The sequence below is a fragment of the Canis aureus genome, chromosome 33 (genome assembly GCF_053574225.1).
Source record: "Canis aureus isolate CA01 chromosome 33, VMU_Caureus_v.1.0, whole genome shotgun sequence".
In the NCBI taxonomy this organism is placed as follows: Eukaryota; Metazoa; Chordata; class Mammalia; order Carnivora; family Canidae; genus Canis; species Canis aureus.
In genome coordinates this window covers 5,489,645-5,510,222 of record NC_135643.1, presented here as the reverse complement: position 1 = coordinate 5,510,222, position 20,578 = coordinate 5,489,645, and the positions used below count along the sequence as shown (strand labels likewise).

The following is a 20,578-nucleotide window of genomic DNA, read 5'->3' as shown; positions in this document are numbered from 1 at the left end:
TGATAGTCCAGAAACTATCTAATTGGAATCAGTGAAAGGGCAAAGCCTGGAATTTGGGAAAGGCAGGACACAGCTGTTCTGAATTACAGAACAGGTTGTCAACTTTTGCAGATGGAGAGCCCCGCCATGTAGAGCAGGCTTTTGCTCAGGAGGCCAAAAGGAAGGAGGGCCAGCAGAGGAGTCTGGCCTGGGAGAACTTTTCTCTGGGGCAAAATGTAAATATATCTAAAGTCTAAAAGTTCTTTGGCACCCCAGTCATTTCACATGTGTTCGTACTGACCTGGTCGGAGACCTTGTCATCCTCTGTTGCCTGGACTCTATTTTTGTTTAAATAGTTCAGTCTGGCTACCATGTGGGAAGCTGTGCTGATAACAGCGACGCTCATTGATTACCCCGAATGTAGCAGCTTCATATTGCTGCATGCCTCCCATCCTTTTGGTTATTGTACCACCTGAAAGCCACAAGGCCTGGAAAGCCAAAGGGAACCACAAGAAAGCCTTAATAGTTAAGCAGATCCACATAAGGTGATGAGAGATCGAGAACTCCATGTAACGGCCAAACTTCCACTCTCAACTTGGCAAAGGGAAATCTCAAGCTTAGAGAGGAAACTCCACAGTTATCCCTGTTATGTCTCCCTGGAGTTCTGATGCCATTCCAAGTTTGGACAAATATTATGATGAGTTCAGTTGTTGCAACCAATGCTGTCCTGATTCTATTACTCTCCAAAAAACCATTACTGGAAGAGCTTACAGGCTATTGAACCTGCAGGGAGAATCCTATTTTAGGCTTTGTGATGTTTGAAAAGGGGCTAGAAACATTTTTAAAAACTTCTTCTTGTCTTACATCTTTTATTCTCTTGATCCCTTCCCCTATTTGATCTTTCTTCAGGCCCCTGTATTTGATTTTCTGTTCTTGTCAGTCTCAGCAATGACTTTTAATAATAATATCAGTAGCAAATATTTATTGAGCACCTGCTATGTGCAAGGAATCCTACCGTTTTATTTCCCCACTGTTGTTCTCATATAGATACTGTTGGGTTTTTTAAGGTACTATTGTGCCCAACTCAAAGATGAGAAAACTAACATACAGTTGCTCTTTACCCAACATGTGTTTGAACTGCACGGGTCCACTAACATGTGATTTTTTTTTTTTTTATAAATACACTACTGTAAATGTATTTTCTCTCCCTTATGAATTTCTAGATATTTTTTCTAGCTCACTTTATTGTTAGGAATATAGTATAGAGTACACACAACATAGAAAACACATGTTTAATCTACTATTTATGTCATCAATGGGGTTTCCAATCAACAGTAGGCTATTGGTTAAGTTTTGAATCAAAACTTCTCTATGGATTTCTGACAGTGCAGGGCATCAGTGACCCAACCCCCACATCATTCAAGGGTCAACTGTATACAGTAAGAGTCACTTCTCCCAAAAGCCATAGCTGGTAAGAGTAGAACCAAGATTTGAGCCAAAAGGATTTAACTCTCAATGGTGCTACTCAAAATGGGCTTTGTGGACTGGTGGCATCAGCAACACCTAGGAGCTATACTAGATACATAGAATCTTAGGCTCTATGCCCAGAGCCACTGGATCAGAACCTCCATATCCCCAGATAATCCGTAGCCACATGAAAGTTAAGAAGCCCAGCCATGAGCACATATATTTCATCATTCTGTTGCACTAACACACTTCTCTCCCTGAACATATCTCTGTTATTTTTAACTTATCCCTCATAAGGTTTTAAATAATTATTCTTTGGATCATGGAGAACCATCATGAGGATCTACAGAAGAACTGCAGGATTCTGAACAGTCAAAGCAAGTGTAACCAACAGGAGATGGGAGGATCAAGGTAGGGTAATTGGAGTGGAGTGGAGACCAGACCAGGTCTCCAGGTGGAGAAGTTGAAAGCTCACTCAGCAGCATCTCATTGCCATGGCTCCCTAGGTCCTAACGCCTGGAGTTGGGAAGGAAAACATCTTCCCCAGGCTACATGGAAGAAGTTACAGTTTATGAGCATGAGAGATCATTTGGAAAACTCACAGCCCCACTTAAAATCAGTCATCCTGAGTTTAGAGGAAGATTTTGAATTCATTTTGCCTCTCCAGGCCACAAAGCAACCCACGCAATGAAACCCATCGCTGTTACAATCTGCATCTTTGTGGTGTGTGTTTAAATGCTATCCTAGTTGGGACAAGTTTTGTTTGATCTGTGATGGACCCTTTATGAATATTTAGACAAGATAAGGCTGTTTATATCACAGTAAATGTACTTAGTGTTTAGATTTACACAACATGGAATGGACAGCAATTCTTGGGAAAGACAAGTCTTCGACGCTATAGAAATCTTGTCCTTCTGAGACATTCTGATAAGATAATGGGGATTTCAGTTAAGTCCCTTGCGCTGAGGCTGACCTGGCCTTGTTCAGTCTGACTTTTGTGCACGTGTTCTATTTAACATCCCAATGATCATTGGACTAGGACATGAACACGAAACTTTAAAGAGTTATAAGCAGAAGTTGCTCACTCTTGGAGGCAAAGATTTTTTTCTTCATTCTTCTAGAGAAGCAAAAGTGGATTCATTTCAAGTTTTGAGAAAAAGAACAAAAAGTACCGAACTCTATTCTTTCTCCCAATTCTATTCCTACAGCCCATTTTATTGTATGGCAGAGATGCACACTGTTGTAAGCTAAGAATAGTATTTCGGAGATAAGCTTAACTGAAGGTCAGGGGATATCACTGTATTTTACTAACTTTGAATTGAAAGAGAATAGAGTCACTTGGATTTGCCGTGCAAGGCAGAGGTGGGATGGGGGAAGCTTCTGAGAGTATATTCCTCAGGATACTGAGTACTGATATGATAAAGTACAGTTTCTGTTGATTTTGGAAGAGACACAGGTAAGCTCTGACTAGTTGGAGTAAGTTTTTGAAGAAACTTATAGAGTCAGCATATCCTATTTTACCTTCCTTTTTTGATGTTTATTAGGGAAGCAAATGAAATAAGCAACTGGTGGATTTCATGGGCAAGTTTACCTGGCCCAGCCCTGATCCTGACCCTGCTGGGTCCGGGGCCATCTCATGAGAGACTATTCATCAAAATATATTCTGCACAGGCATCAATCCAATTAAGTCTTCCCCTTCCCTTTTCCCATGACATCAAGTCATTCTCTGACTGTTCCCTCCAAAATCACCTTCTGTCCTTTGGGGCCTGCTTAAGGTAGGCAGGCATAGATTCACACATAGCTGAACAGACCACATCGCTGAATACGCACTGTGTTTGGAAGCAACACAAAAAACGTATTTCACACATACATTTTTTCTCATATCCTTCTTCATATCAATACTGACTTCATATTATGTTAACAACCATTAAAGAAAAACCAAGTGCAACCATTATTGCCTAGTGCACATTAGAAGGCAATAAATAAGTGTCCAGATGGATTTTGTAAATGAAAATACACAGTCAGTGCGTCTTTCTACTCTATGCAAGTAGGAAGAATAGGACAGAGAACAATGGCTACCTTTGGCATGGGGAACTGGCATGCTCCAGAGCAATAATAGGCATCAAAGGACTTGGGGGAGATAATCCATTCACTCCAGCCAATATCTGCGAAGTCCACTTTAAGATATCGCCTGGCACAATTCCGAGGCTCAATCCATTGCTTTCTTCTGGCCTTTTTTAGGGTCTGTTCATCAAACTGGAGCGTCTGGCTCTTTTGGTGAAGTCCCTTTCTCTGTTTCTTTTTGTTTTTAGTCTTCTCAGGGGCCTGAGTCTGAAGGGTCTTATAAGGCTTTTTCTCCTCCCATACCCCATCCTCCCTGTACTGATACTCTGCCCCAGGAAGCTCATTGTTCTGCAGAGGCAGCAGGACTCCAGCAGAGCGCTTCTTCCTGCGTTCAATAGAAAGGGCAGCCCTGATATGGCTAGCCAGTTTAGGCATAGTTCCAGTGGCGAAATTCCGGTGCCCTTGTAGGCTTGACACCACGCTCTCTGGCTCAGAAATGGCAGCATCATTGGCATACACTAAGATATAAGGCTCGGGGAAGGGTAACCTCTTCTTTGGCAGCTGGTGCCCTTTGGAGGTAATATTAAATCCTATGAGGAACTCCTCATTTTCCTTGGCCTTCCTCAGGAGTTGAGTGATGTCTTTAGACAGCCAGGATCCAAAGTCTCGATGAGATTTGGCTACATCTACTGAAAGATGACCGAAGAGTTGACTTTGGTTTCTGTCAGATTTAAGGATAGACACAGAGAGATCAATCTGCATGTGTTTCCTCTGAGCATGATGTGAGCATCCTCGGGACTCTGGACAACTCAGGCTGATGTTTATTAGCTCCCCAACATAGAAATACAGTGTGGCAGATAAAATGTTTTCAGACTTGGTTAGAGAAGTCAGGTTAAAAATGTGCAGTCCCTTGCTTCCAAGGGTTCCTAGGAAGGAAAAAAAAAAAAAAGAAAAAGAATAAACAGTAGTAAACAGGACTCCTACCTGACACCACATACAAAAACTAGCTCACAATGAATTAATGATGCAAATATAAGAGCTAGAGCCATTAAATTCTTAGAAGAAAACATACAGGTAAAATCTTCATGGCCTTAAATCTGGTGAAAGATTCTTAGATAATGACACCCAAAATATGAGCAGCAGAAGAAAAAAATAAATAAACTGAGAAGATAAATAAACTAGACTTCATCACAATTAAAATTTTTTTGTGCATCAAAGGACATCATCAAGAAACTCTGTACAACCTACAGGATGAAGAAAATATTTTCAAATCATATACCTGACAAAATGCAGTATCCGGAACATATAAATAAACATCAGAAGGTCAAAGAGATCAATAAAACTGGGCAAAAGAATCAAGAAGACACTTCTCTGAAGATGATATGTAAAGGGCCAAAAATGCACATGGAAAAATGCTCAACATTAGTAATCATTAGGGAGATATAAATAAAAACCACACTGTGGTACCATTTGACATACACTAGCCTGGCTATAGTAATAAAAAACGAAATAAGTGTTAGCAAGGATGTGAAGAAACAGGAACACTTCTACATTGCTGGTTGGAATATAAAATGCTTCAGTTGATGTGGAAACGTTTGGCAGGTCCTCCAAAAGTTAAACACAGAAGTATTACATGACTGCACGATTCTATTCCTCTGTAGCCAAAAAAATGGAAAACAGATCCTCAGACAAGTACATATATATGCATAGTTCCACTATTCACAATATCCAAAGGTGGAGACAGCATAAAAGTCCATCAACATGTGAATGGCTAAACAAATAGTGATATATCCATGCAGTAGAATATTATTTAGCCATTAAAAGTAATGAAAAGTTGATACATGCTACAATGTGGAGGAATCTTGAAAACATCATGTTAAATGAAAGAAGATACAAGAGGTCACATAGTGTATGATTCCATTTATGCGAAATATTCAGAGCAGGTAAATCCATGGAGACAGGATGCAGACTGATGTTTTTCCAGGGGCTGGAGGCGTGCAGAATGGGGAAAAAAATCTCTTAGTGGGTAGGAGGACTTATTCTGGAATCACAGAAATATTTTGGAAATAGGTAGATTTGGTGGTTGTACAACATCGCAAAGGTATCAAATGCTGAATTGTTCACTTAAAAAATAGTTAATTTTATGTTATGTGAATTTCATAATTCAACAAACATTAAACAAACAAAAAAGATGACAGGGGTAATTTTAGAAGCTAGAGAAAGATTAAAGCAAGATCAGTCATGTTTACTAATTTGCTGTTTGTTTCCTTTACTGAAGCAGTACGGAAGTGTAAAAGTTATAACACAGCAGTAAACTTACTGGTGTGAGAGCTGAGAGCTCTGTCTTTTCATTATAAGACTACCAAGAACTAGTCCTATAAATTTGGCACAGGATTGCAATAGCTTCTTATCTATGGTCGTGTATAGCCTATTGGCTCTGAGCACTGGTGGGAATAGACTCACCCTGGTTCAAGCCCTGGCTCAGCCGCTTTGGTTATGCTAGTGTTCTCATTCATTACGTGGAGACCATACCTACCTCTCCTGCCATCAGAATTAAATTAGATGTGTGTAAAGCAGTTCTTAAGGCACCCAGTAAGTGTTTCTTAAATATAAATTATGATTGTTATTAGTGCTAGCATTGACCGTATTATGGGGATTATATCTTCTACTTGCCTCACAAAGTTTACAGTGTAGGATGAAGGTAGGTAAGCAAAACCATACATTTTAATATTCAGGTAATTTATGTGAAATGATGAGCCACACATTGAAATTATCACACAGAAGTAATGCTGTTGTAGAGCTTGCCTGGAGTTTATGACCTCCCAACAACTTAAGAGTTGAATTTTCTTTGTGGTTTGATGAAAGTATCGAAATCGGTCAATTGTGTTTCAACTCTTCAAAAATGAGAGAAAGCAACAGAACAAACACAACAAGAGATTGATTAGTAAGGGCAGGGGGTTGGTTCCTTCTCTTAGGATCATCTACCAAGTTGGTGGTAAGGCTAAACCCAAGAATGCCCAGTCCTCGGATCAGTCACCAGAGCTGGAGCCCTCCTCCATGCACTTGTTCCATATATATATTGGTTTTAGAAACATACACGCAATCGTGAAATTATGTTCTTGATCAAAAACATATTTCAGTAAAACAAAACATTTTTATAAAGATGTGGGAACTTAAAATGAGTTCATTGAGTCCCCAAGCACAAGGGAAGTGCAATGGGAAACATATTTTACTCATTTTTAACACTCTGTGAAAGGAAAGGAGGAAACTGCCATTTGTGCACATTTGTATAATCCATGACACCAGGATAATATTTTACAGACCTTTATAACAAAGCCATGGCATCAGGGTTGTTCAGAGACTCTAGCCTTAATTCATACCAGTCACCATAGCGTATACTTTTACCCAAACTTCTTGTAGCAGATGGAAGTTTAAAATGGAAGGAAGAGAAGTCTCTGTTCTAAGTATGTGGCAATGGAATGGTTGCCAAACATTCTGGCAAGGGAAAAATGAACTGCAGGGGTCTGGATGGTAGCATCTTAATGGGTAAAGTAATAGTACTCCTTCCCCCAACATTTTGTTTCAAAATGTTTCCTCCTCCTCCTCCTCCTCAAAAAAAAAAAAAAAAAAAAAAGTTTCCTTCTTTCAAACATGTTTCCAGACACCTTGTGACCTTCTGTTAAGCAGCCTCCACCCGTGTCTAATCTTCAATATCCTCTCGTAAATGCTTTAGAATCTTCCATACCGCCTCTTGTGATGGCTTTCATTTTAGCTCAGTACACTATTTTGAAGTCCAAGCCTTATGGCCCAGGCCCAGCTCCACCACACCCACTGGCTGTCCTTGGGCAAATAACCTAAGCTCCTTAAATCTGCTCATTTGTAAAAACAGCCCAACAGTATCAACTGCAGAGTTGTGAGAATTAATTGACAGAATGCAGGTAAAGCACATAACACATAGAAAAAACTCAGGGAATGTTAGCTAACTAGCATCGTGCTGTACAGAATGATGAGCCATTTAAGGTTAAACTGAAATATACTGTTAAGCGTAAAATACACTTGGATTTCAAAAACTTAACACAAAAATGAATGTAAAATATCACATGAATAGAAGTCTATAATCGATTGTATGCTAAAATGATAACATTTGGATATCTTGAATTAAATAGTATGATATTGTGATTTATAATAAGTATATTTATTTGATCTTTGTCCCATATTTGGCACAGAGCCCCTAAAACACTTGGTATTGCCTAAGAGATCTGTACAGGTGCCTTTTGTTATGTTAATGCGGTGAATTTAGAGGACTGGTAGGAAAAGGGGTTGGTTGACAGGGGAACCAACCCACTGATTGGGTTGGAATTTTTGGTCTCATCACTGATCAGGGAGGAAAGAGGACCTGGAGATTGAAGCCATCACTAATGGCCAATGATTTAATCAATCATGCCTGTATTATGAAGCCTTATAAAAACCCAAAAGAATTGGTGTTCAGAGTGCTTCCAGGCTGGTGAATACATGGAGATTTGGGGAAAACAACATGCCTAGGAAGGGCATGGAATCTCCATACCCTTGCCCCATAACTTGCCCTATGCATCTCTTCCATTTGGCAGTTCCTGAGTTATATCCTTCTATAATAAACTGATCATCTAGTAAGCAAATGGATTTCTTGACTTCTGTGAGCTGTTCTAGCAAATTAATTTTTTAAAAATTTTTTAAAGATTTATTTATTTATTTATGATAGACATAGAGAGAGAGAGAGAGGCAGAGACACAGGAGGAGGGAGAAGCAGGCTCCATGCCGGGAGCCTCATGTGGGACTTGATCCCGAGACTCCAGGATCACGCCCTGGACCAACGCAGGCGCTAAACCGCTGAGCCACCCAGGGATCCCTGTTCTAGCAAATTAATGGAAACCCAAGGAGGTGTTCATTGGAACTTCCAATCTGTAGCTACCTCCAGGGCTGGTGACTGGCATCTGAAGTGGAGGGGTGGTCTGGTGGGGCTGAGCCCTCTGCCTGTGGGATCTTATACTATCTCCAGGGAGATTAACTTGAATTCTCAGATACCCTGCTGGTGTCTGAGAATTGCTTGTTGGTGTGGGGAACTTCTGACCCACTTCACCCACATGAGAATTGGGTACAGAACATTTTCAGTATAATAATATAAGATTAAAATTAATTTCACTTGTTGCTTTTCATATTTTTAAGTGTGGCCACTAAAAATCTTAAATTACCTATGTGGCTCACATTTGTGGCTCAAATTAAATTTCTACTGGACACTGGTAGTCCAGGATAACCACACTTTTATAGTCATATTGTCCAAAAGGAAAGAAAAAAGGCATCTATTTTTTTTTCAAAATGCACAGAAAAATTAGGATTTTTGCTAAACATGAATACTCAAACCAAAAAGTAAGTTAGGCAAAAGGTTCCCTTTTTGGAATGCAACAGACTTTCCTTTACCAAGAACATTAGATAATTTTGGTGATTATTTTTTTCTTTTTAAAGATTTTATTTATTGGTGAGAGAGAGGCAGAGGGAGAAGCAGGCTCCATTCGGGGAGCCCAAGTGGGACTCGATCCGAGGTCTCCAGGATCAGGCCCTGGGCTGAAGGCGGCGCTAAACCACTGAGCCACCCGGGCTGCCCTTGGTGATTACTTTTTAATCTTCCCTCCAGCTGTGGCTAATCCTTTCAATCTGCAGTCTGAAGTCTAAAATTAGCAAACTGCTCTACAATAGAGTTAAAAGAGTTAAATGGGCAGGTTAGCAAGAGTGCTTGATGGCACATCGATTCTCTACACAGCTTCAGTTGTGTTATTTGTGTAGTACACAGATACATCCACTACAGCCAACAAGGAACCAGAACCGAAGCAAAACAAATGTTTCACTTAAACACATATGAGTCGAACGCCTACTAGGGGCTGGTCCCTGGACTGGGTCTCAGGGCTGCACAAACACCCACCAGTGTCCACACCGTGGCAGAATGATGGGTGTGTGGGGGGGTGTTAAAGTAGCAACGTGCACCTACACCATGACACCTACCTACACCATGACAATGCTGGATGCTGCTTGCTGTCAAAAGTGTTAACTATGCTCTTGGAGCAGCATCAAAGGGAGCAATTAACTCCGCCCTGACTAAGGGGAAGGATACACAGGGAAGAGTTAACCTTTGAACCAGACTTTTAAGATTGAAGGGAAAAGAAGGGTTGTTGGAGGTGGGGAACCAGAAGGAGCCCATTCTGGCAGCATGCAATGCTGTATATCTGGATGCTTTTGCATAGCAATATGTCCAATATTTTAAGCAGAAATATATTAAAATGTCCTAAATTAATCTAGTTTTTTTGAAATCCTAACAGACATCTATCTAAGCTACTTAAATTCAGAAAAGGAGTAGCCAATTTACATTCAGCTCCTAACTCTATGTGCTGTATCATGCCCAGCACTTGACGTGGGTGGGGTGGGGGGTTGATGGTGATGCACTATCCCTGGCTGTTCTAGATGACCTTCTCTCCCACTTTGTTTTAACAATAAGCTAGAAGTCTCAACCATTTTGCAAAAAAAAAAAAAAAAAAAAAAAAAAAAAACCAAAAAAACATTTCTTGACTTCTCCAACTTGTCCTGTATTTTTGCCTTCTTTCACCTTCAAATATTTAATTTTCTGGGCAAGTTAATGCTCTTGCCCTCCAAATGACTCAACAAATAACTTCATTACAATGATCGAATGAGTATAGAGAAAAAAATAAGGAGATAAATACCTCCCTGCAAGTAGAACGAAGTGATAGTATCTATTCAATTACTCTCATGCTTTTTATTTAATAGATTTTTAAAATTAATTTAACTTTTCAAGTGAGAGTCTTCATGTAGGTAATAACAGGAGTTTTGAGGTAGGCTTCTCTCTCTTCTCTGGGAGTGGTACAGTTTTCTCTACAGACACAGGTATGATATGTTCAAGTATCAATGTGCAAAAAATGCTGTAGTGCTCACCTTTTCTTTTCTTCTGAAAGATTCTGATACCTATTTTGAACTAGAAACCTGAGGCATAGCTTCTGATTAATAGGAACAAACTGACATCATAATAATATAAAAACCAACGGTGGGTTTTATCCGGTTAAAAAAGCAATAGCTTATTCATTTTCAGGCTGTTTGTAGTCTTCGGGTACCAGGAGACATTGACTGCCACATAGATGTAATTACACCTAGAGTTAGTTGCATACTTCATTCTGGGTGCCCTCATTTTAACCAGTTCATTGATACAGGAGAGAGTAACCAAGATAGCGAAGGGCCTGGAAACTATGTCTTACAAGTTTGAATTGAATAAATTGAGACATGGCTTGAAGGAAAAAAAAAAAAAAGGATGATATGAAAATTGGTTATAAATACTTGAGAGGCTGAAGAGCGATCAAAGGGTTTTTCTTTCCAGGGTCAGAGATGAGACTGAAGTCTAAAAGCGATAGTTGAATGGAGACAGAATCCAGAACAGTGTGTGTAAGGAATGACTTTCTATGTGTCTAGTATGACGGTGAGACCCGTCTGGGGGAGTGGGCAAACATAAGGTAGTCCTAATTCAAGACCATTACAGGAGGATGTCTTTATGGTGTGGAGGTATGAGAGATGCATTAGGTAACCTCTCAGATCCCTTGCAAGGACCTGCAACAGGCTTTATTTTCAGCTCTTCCTAAGGAAATGTTTTGATGCCAAAATAGAACTACCGATAGGTGGTGCTGTTTTCTTACTGTTTGCTGGCACTAGCACAAACTTGGATTTTTTTTTTTTTTTTTTTTCTGGGAATACATCAATTGCAGTCTAGTTAGGATTGCCATTGGCATTATCTTCTTATTTCGAATTTTCTAGAGTCGAAAGATTTGTGAATTTAAATAAGCTTCAGAAGTCAGGTGAGTTTTGGGCTAGACTCCTCTTTGCACACCTGTCAGGATTTTGCACCTGCTGCCGCTTCTCCCGCCCCATTGAATGCCTTCACCCGCCCCATTCTTCTTGATAATCCAGACTTGCTTTTTTTAAGGCAAAGCAGAGGCACCACCTCTTGAGGTACGCTTGTCGTGACAATGCATGCCTTCGGTTGGAGCTCTGCTTCTAATATGATTTTCATCATATTATTGTTCCTTTCCTTCCTACGACCAGAAACTTCTTAAAGGAAGATCCCGTAGTAACTTTATCAGACTCTTCAGCCCCAAGCATAGGACTTAACTTAGAGCAGTGCTCAGTAAATGCTTCTTTCATGAATAAACAGACTGAATCCAACCTATTCATTGTAGAAATGCAAAAATGAAGAACCAGCAAGTTAACATTGATTTTGGAGAGGAGCCCAGCTCTTCTATTAACTATATAGACTTTTTTTTTTTCTTTAGGAGTTTGATTAATAGATAAAGGCAGATGATTTATGTCTGTTTTCATCTGAAAACAAAGCACTTGAACCTAATGAAACCAAGGACTCAGTTGAGGAAACTATAACTTAGGACCTGCCGTGCCATCGTGACGGTTCGGCTCCTGTCCTGGAGTCATTGAGGCGGTGCCCAGGGAGTGGTAAGTGGAAGTTCACCTTCGTGCTGGCCCACACAGAATGTTTTCAAAGGGAATTAGAACATACAATGGAAAGCTTTCTATGTAAAGTCTGATTTTAAAACAAATAGACTAAATGAAATCTTGATGATTAGTTAAATCCCCAGAAAGCAGGGAAAACATTTTACTCATACAGAAAATATGTAACTAAGGACAAATTTTTTCCCCCTCCTTCTTTCTCCAAACAAAGTACAGCTGCTAGAAATGCCAGGGGTGCCTAGGAAAGAGCCACCTCCACCCCCAACCACTGGCTGAATGCTTGCATATTACCGAGTCCAGATAGCAGCTTCTCTCTGTCACCTTCAGCTCTCAGGCAAGGCGAGATGGAGACTCTAAATAGAACGCGAAGTCACAGAATTTTGTTTTTCTTGCAGAGTGCCAGTCAAACAACTGAGTTTTATGGGGTTTCAAGACAACCATTCCCTATGTCCAAAGTAAAACATGGCCAAGGATGATAATAATGTTACGTTCTTCTAGAATAACAAAACGTTCTTTAATCAGTTTATCTACCCTTAGCCTCCACCTGAGGGCATTCCTAGACTGTGAGCTCTCAGAGGGGAGACCCATGTCCCAATAAATCTTTGAACTCCTAGTACTTTGAATGGTCTGGAGTATTTATATCCTGAAAAATATTTGTCAAATGTGTTGAATGAACAACTGTGTAAACTTACCAGATTCAAAAATGTTTCCCACTTAACACCAAAGTAAAAAAACTTCCAAGTTTTTTCAACTTTTCAAAGTCAGCAGAAGCCCTTCTTGGATAGAAGTACCATATAGCGTTTCCTTTCAGTTCATCAGAAAAGAGGCATTATTAGAAGAGTTGTATATAAAGTAGAATAGCACTGCCATGTGACATATACACAGTAAAATGCCTCATGGGATCTTCATTCGTGGCAAGTTTATTTTTAAAGGATCCTTTGGTTGGCTGATAGCTTTTCTACTATCTCTTCTTATCTGGTCCCCTGAACATCTCATTTAGCTCAACTGAAATATTTATTGAGTGCCTGTTATGTGGCAAACTATACCAGGTCCTCAGAACACAAGAAGGAAATGAGACGTGCTCTTTGTGCTTCAGAGACTTGCTTTACAGATCCCTGTCCCATGTCCTCTTTCTAGCAAATCTATTAGGCCCCAAACTCTGCAGCTATGAAAGAAGGGTAAAAAGTCTTTATTAACTTCTTTTGAAGTCCACTCCAGAGGAAAAACTGCCAAAGAGACAGGAATATACCTTCCAAAGTGAGAGAAGCTTGCCATTATATAAATTAATAAACCATTTGTCCACAGAAAGACCCACTAAAAATGTCAGATGAGACCAGACACTTTAATCAATCCAAGATTTCAGATGCTGGTTATAAGATACTCAAAACTTTAGGGACATGAGCTTAGACGAGTGTGTCTCAAACATGTGTCAGAATCACTTTGATGGCTTATTAAAATAGAGATTTCTGTGTCCCATCTCCTGAGTTTAATTCAGGTGGTCTTGGGTGGGCTGGAAAATCCCCAACGAGGTCCCTGTTGAGCTGATACTGCTAATCCAGAGACCATATTTTAGAATAATTAACTTCAAGAAATCACTATAAAAAGGTGCAACTCTGCTCCATTCAGCCACCAAGGCCAGGACAGAAATAGTGACTTCTTGAATGTGGATTTGGGATATCACAGATTGTATTACAAGAGGACTACCACCTCCCTATGTTTACATTGCTGCTGAAATTATATCCTTTGTGTTATAAACAATTGCACATGAGCAACAGTTTAGGTATGTATAAGGCTTGTGAGAAGCTAGAGAGAGATACCTTTTAAGATTTAAGAATATTTCATTTATATAGAGCTTCTAAACTTTTAATGAATTTTCAGATTCATTTTTTTCAGTTGAGTTTTACCATCTTTCTGTGAGGCTGGCACAGTAAGTATGACTTAATCATTTGTTAGATGAAGAAACTGAGGCTAGCTACATTAGATATCTTTATCAATTAGCAATTCAGCCAAGATTAGCCACTAGATCTCTTAACTCAGACTCAGATAATAGAAAAATTAAAATACCAGGAATCTCTTCTTTACTTGAAAACCATTTTCCTTAACCCATGCCTAAGTATAGCAGTTACACTTAATTCAAATAGTCTTTTGCTTAATACCATGCAATATTTTAATTTTAAAATGTTCTTTGAAAGAAAAACAAATGAGATCATGCTGGGTCTCAGTTGTTTTAATGGTAAAATTGGAGGATTGGACAAAAGATCTTGTATTTCTACAATTATTGGATGCATTTATTTTATAAAAGGAATATTTAATAGACTTCAATCAGTAAAGTAAGAAGTCCATGCTGAAGATGGTAACACAGTAGTCCAAAAATTTTGTTCAAAATTTGTCCAAAATGTTTATTCATAGTGTGCCCAAATAAAATCTAGGCACTGCATTTACCGTGGTTCTGCACCAAGAAATGATGGTCTTAAAGGTAGGTCCATTATTGAAGGAGCCAATAAACACCCCATGCTCAATAGACTCTATGATTTATATGTATAGGTGTTTTAAATAAATAGAGGCATCTATGCCTTTAAACATACCATCCCTGAAAAGTATGGGGTTTTTTTTTTACATTTGTTCTTATTTCAGTTCGATTTGCCAACATATAGTATAACACCCATTGCTCATGCCCATCACCCAGTTCCCTGAAGAGTGTGTTACCGAAAGTACTGCTTCAGGTACCACCAACATGGTAGGACACAGCACTACTAGCATGTGAATAGACTAGCAACTTTACGCATTTCCAAATATATTCCATATATGAGTGCTCTTCAGTTACATTGCCTTCATTTACTATCCAAAGTAGATATTATCCTGGTATACTTGTGTCACTTGATTAATACTATGTCAGTGTTTCCATTACATAATTCTATGTTCATGGGTTCGTAACATAATCATAACAGAGCACTCTGAATTGAAATCTGGCATAGGCAAGTTCAAGCTGAGACTATTTGTGATGATGCCAAATTTATTTCCACTACTCCCACCAAAATCAAGTTATTAAGATACTGATTACTAGGATATACAAATTGAATAAATGGGAAAACCATCCAAATTTGGGGAGAAAAGTCTTGATGTTGTTGAAAAAAAATTCTGAGTAGTGAATAGAAAGTATATGCAAAGTTGCTCAATAATTTTCACTAGGCTTTTTGTTTTTTGATAGGCATGATTTTTGTTATGTCTAATAAATACAACACACATTGGTGATTATATAAGGGATTTGATAGGTGTCTTGCATGTGTCTTTCATCAAGATATTAGTGGTGATGAAACATAAAGTGATGTGTATGGTCTCCAGTGAATTTTTCCACAAATAAAGCAGCTTTTCTGTTAAAAGCATAACACTGGTTGTGAAATAATGAATATTAACCCTTTGGAAGAAAATAAAGAAAGAGAATTCATACAGAAACAGACAAAATGGAAATTTAAAGACAGTGAGACTCTACAATTCCATCCAGAGAAGTTGAAAACATGAAAGCAGGAAGGCGGTACAGTGGCAACTGAACCTGAGCCCAAAAAAGTAACAGTGTAAGAAAACATCCTGAGATAGGTGCTAATCGGGAAATGAGAAATGAGACAGTTTTCGGTTGTGATATTTACTTGAATTTTGTATATCATCCTTTTCTGAGAAATTAAGAAGGCTCTTAACCAGTGGTTCCCCAACTAGATATCTTAGAACCACAATTCTGTGAAATGCTCACTCAGGGAGTAAATGATCCACTCTTAAGGGGACTCACTAGCATTTAGTGGCCCCAAAAGTTCCCACAGTAAGTAAAAATTATAATTTTTTCCAAACCTATTTGACCACAAGACCCAATTTTATGTAATGCCTATTAACATCTTCCAAAGACCCCTTTTTACAAAATTTCCTTCTAGAAAATTAGACTAGACTATTAGAAATAATAGGTTTTGAGATGAGTGGAGTATGTTTGAAAAATTGTCTGGTAAATACATCATGACAACCAATTCTTCTTGCATATAAGGGGGTTGAACTTGCTTTCCTTAAAGCCTCTTCTAAATACAAACTTGCATAATTCCAAAATGCTGAGAACAGATTAGACATTCATGTCCTTATTTAATTTTTAGAGATATCTAAACTGGGTCAGTCAAATGCTTATAAACTTCCACTGCTTAGATAAAATGTATGTAACCCTCTTGATATATTCTTAATTATATACATATTTTTAATGTAGAACTATTTCCTGAGTGAATTATCCACTTAGGGGATTTTTTTTTTCATTGACCCTCGCGGTCTCTTGGTCTCTTTGAGTGTGTCTGACTATACTAAAACGCTAGATTTAAATAATTTTTTCATGTAACTCATTCTCTTCCTCTTTTCCATTAGTATGGATAATCAAGAATTCATGGTTGGCAATATGGATTTTGAAATGTCAGAGATTGTAAAGCTCTCTTGACTATTACAGTAAAAACTTCATTGGGAGCTATCATGTATTCAAAGCAGTGTGTAATTCAAAGCAGTTGCACATCCAGCTCTGCTTCTCCAGAATGTACTACTGTCCTTTGAATGAAAACATTAGATAACCTGAGTACTCTTTAATTTCAAGCCTAGCTTCTAGGTGCCAAAAATTTTAAGATAACTATGTTTTAATAAAGCTATTACATTTTCTTGCCATTAAACCCATCAAAAATGATGTTCACTCACAGGCCCATGTATTTCACAGGAATGCTTATTCTATCCTATTAGAATGCTCATTCTGCCCTTAACTTTATCTCTCCCAAAGCCTTATCATTTAGCCTTGTACTTCAGAAACACATCAAATGAAAATACTTTATTTTTAAAGAGTTTTGGTCATGGTAGGAGAGACTCTTCCCTTTCTTATTAAAGGACGATATTCACTTTTGGGTCCCGATTACTTCAGTTTTGTTTTACCTATGAAGTTTGTGTGATTTTTTTTTAAAAGGTGACAAATATCCACTGAAATACAATCTTTTTGTAGTTATATGTCATAAATTAAAATAATGATACTTTCCTAGTAAGAACATGTGTGCTTTAATCACTTTCCTAAAGAAGTTAAATTTATGGGTAAGAAAAAGAAGAGTGACTATGGGAATGATGAGAAACTAATGAACACAAAATATATATCTTAAAGGATCAAGCCAGGAGAAAACCTCATGTAAAATACTCTTCTTTTATTACATAGTAGCCAGGAACAACTTAAACTGAGATCAAAATAAAAGCTGATTTCATATGCCTCTTGCCTTCCTTCAAAGATGGTATATTTTTATAAAGCTAAACTTCTCTGTCACCAATAGTTTTGTAAATGACCTTTTACAAAGGGAAAGATAAAACCTATCTTTATGTAAACCTTTACACATCACAAAAAGACTCACGAGTGTTCCAAACTTACGGTTTTGGCACGCCGACTGCATAGCATTGAGGGAGGAGAAAAAGGGGTTAGCAGAGAGTGTATTTAGGATGAATGCCACCCACCATCAAGTAATGATTTAAGTAGAAAGTAATCAGAGGGATACCACAGCAGCTAAATTTCAACCAAAGATATTCTAGATTTAGAACAATAAATAATTTTAATCAGGTATGTTCCAAGGAGCAAATAGTGCTCTAAGGCTATAACTCAGCCTGAATAAGCACTCGGAAAGTCTGCGGGATCAGCAACCACTGCATATATACAGCACACCACCTGACCCTCCACTAAAATCTGTAACATCGCTGCTACAGAGAAGCCTATATGTTGTGAAACCTAAACACCAGGGACCAGAAAACATATCTGATTTATTAAAGCAGACTGCATCTTTCACTTACATAGGAACATATGTCACGAGACAAAGCCTTAGCACCTTCCTGAAGTCGTGCCTTCTTAGAGCCAGAACTGCCTTATAATAAGGTCTTTTTAGTGTGTTAGTAACTAAACACTCTTGGAAAAGGTCCAACATGAACCACCTCTCCAGGAGCCTCCGTCGATGCAGTAACATGACACTTAAGCTTTCACAAAAACCAGTGTCTACGTTTGATGAATAAGTCATTAAGACGGTCTCTAGGATGCTAAAGGGATTACTTTTCTTTTTTTTTTTTTTTTTTTTTTTTTTTTTAATTTTTTTAAGATTATTTATTTATTTATTCATAGAGATGCAGAGAGAGAGAGAGAGGCAGAGACACAGGCAGAGGAAGAAGCAGGCTCCATGCAGAGAGCCTGACGTGGGACTCGATCCAGGGTCTCCAGGATCACGCCCTGGGCTGCAGGCGGTGCTAAACCGCTGCGCCACCAGGGCTGCCCAAGGGATTACTTTTCTTATCAGGGCACACAACCTTGTATAGATGCTTCAAACTGCAATTCATCATTTCAAAGGAACTTCTGGCCTCCCTATCAGAGTTTATTATTTGCTGGTGTAAGACCAGTGAGGCTGGTAAGGGACGCTAGAAAGTATAATGCACAGAATGAGCTGAAGCCCAAACGTACATGGGGCCTGCCTTATTCAGATCCTTATCCATCTCCTACGCATGGTTCACTCAGCCTAAAAGAAACAAACAACCGGGTAATGGGTGTGAGTGAAACAAACTCACATTCCACCTCCCAACCTTATGATTCATGCTAAAAATGAAACTTGTTGATACCAAAAAAAGCTATTCATCTCTCGGGTGCTTTAGCTACTCGCAGAGAATACCAGGAAGAAAAGGACTATCAAGCTAAGAGTGACTTGGGGACCTTCATTACTGCCACCTGCCTTGCCCCCCCCCAACTTCTTCCCTATTCCTGCTGCTCCCACACTGTTCCTTCCTTGAGCTCTGCCCTCAGAGTTGCACTGAACTAAAGGGGGCATTGACTGGAGTGGTCCGCTGCCAGGACAGCCTCCTCAAGTGGCTGGCATACTGTGGATAACCCAGAGCAGAGGGCAGCCCCTTACGGATTACACTCACGGTTTTGAGGACAAAGTAAAATCTGGTTCAGGTCAGACTCTAGTGAAAGACTTCTGCATTAGAAAGCATAATTCACATTTATTGTAAAAGTCACCATGCCTAGGAGCTCTAGAGTGTATTTACAGTGTCAACCAAGGGCTTTCCTTGATGGATGCTTTGGTTTTCCTTTTTTTTCCGGGAGTCCTGCGTATCAAAGCTTTGGGAAATTTCTTTCTAGTGATTCGGACAGAAGTGATAGAGCATGAGTCAAGGCCTCCTTACTTGAAGATTCTTGGCTATTTTTCAACGGTTCGCTGAAGATAGGCTCTGCAGTTACATTTCCCTTTATCGTGAATGTGGTGGACAAAAAAGCCCAGATGCGTCTTCAAAGCGTACAGAAACCGGGTCAGTGTCCAGGAAACTTTCCCTCGGGCTGTTAGCACCAGGGAGGCAGGCTGTTAGCGCCAGTGATGCGCTCGCCACAGGGGACAGGGGGAACCTTGCTAAGCCCGGGCTTTCAGTCTGCAGTGATCTGTGCGTGTGATGAAAAATGGGATGAGCAGATTTTCATCCGCAGACTCCAGGAGGTGTTTACCTCCCCCGCGGGCCACCCCCACCCCTCAACTCCTCCCAGGTTAGACTAGGTACAACCTCCGTTTGTCCAGATGGGTTTTAAATAATGGAAACACCCGACCACCTGGTTCAGCTTGTGTGTTTGCCACCGAGCGGCCAGCGAATAGGGAGCGGCCGCTGCAGTAACGCGGGGGGCGCGACCCAAGGGGGGTGCGAGGCCTGGAGAAGCCGCGGTCCAGAAGGCGAGGGAAGGCGCCTCGTCCGAGTGGGACCTTCCCCTCTGGTGCCCCGGAGTTGGCATAAAATGACATCTGCCTTTGGGTAAACGTGGCTCAAGCCCGGTCCAAGGGAATTTTGGCTGGCTGGCTTAGGAGCCCCAGCACGGGGCGCCCCAGGGGGGCCCCGGACGCCCAGCGCAGGAGGGCTCCGCCGGCCATGGGGTGGCCCCTTCCCCCGTTCCGGGCAGCTCCCGCAGCCTCCCCCTGACCTACTCGGTTGCTCGGCCCTTGCTTCTCTCCAGATCTCCCTCTCAATTCGGGCTTTGCAGCTGGGCCTACTCGCCGGCGCGACGCGGGCTCGGTGGGCAACGGCCCCGGCGTCTCTAAGTAGCGTCCGCGAGCAGAGGGCGGGCGAGAAAGCCGGGGAGGGGGTGTCCCCGGACCCACCTGCGGCGCGAGCGCGGAGAGGGGGCGCCTGGGCACTCACCTGCTGCTCCGCCTCGGAAGCTGCGGACCGTGTTGCCTTCGCGCAGGGGCTGGGGGCGCGCGGGCTGCGAGCCCCGCTCCGAGGCCCCCCGCGCGCGTTCCGCCCGGGCCCCGCCGCCGCCGCTGTACCTGTCGTAGAGCCGCAGCATGTGCTCGGACACCTTGTCGAGCGGCCGCAGCACCGGGCCCGAGCCACCACCTGCCGCGCGGTCTCCGGACCCGGCGCCGTGCAGCTGCGGGAGACCGGGCTTCGGCCTCTCGGCGCGCGCCAGGCTCCCGCAGAAGCAGCCCAGCCACAGCCAGAGCAGCCCGCGCGCCCCAGCCAT

At 40.7% G+C, this 20,578-nt stretch overlaps 1 protein-coding gene across 1 annotated transcript in view; it reads right to left on the bottom strand.

Moving 5' to 3' along the window:
- BMP3 (bone morphogenetic protein 3) overlaps nucleotides 1-20,578 on the bottom strand; it is a 28,154-nt gene extending 7,576 nt beyond the window's left edge. Inside the window, exons 1-2 of the mRNA XM_077882658.1 lie at nucleotides 20,254-20,578; nucleotides 3,526-4,436 (exon numbers count right to left, since the gene is read on the bottom strand). Coding sequence (XP_077738784.1) covers nucleotides 3,526-4,436; nucleotides 20,254-20,578 — 1,236 coding nt within the window. The remainder of the gene's footprint in view (nucleotides 1-3,525; nucleotides 4,437-20,253) is intronic.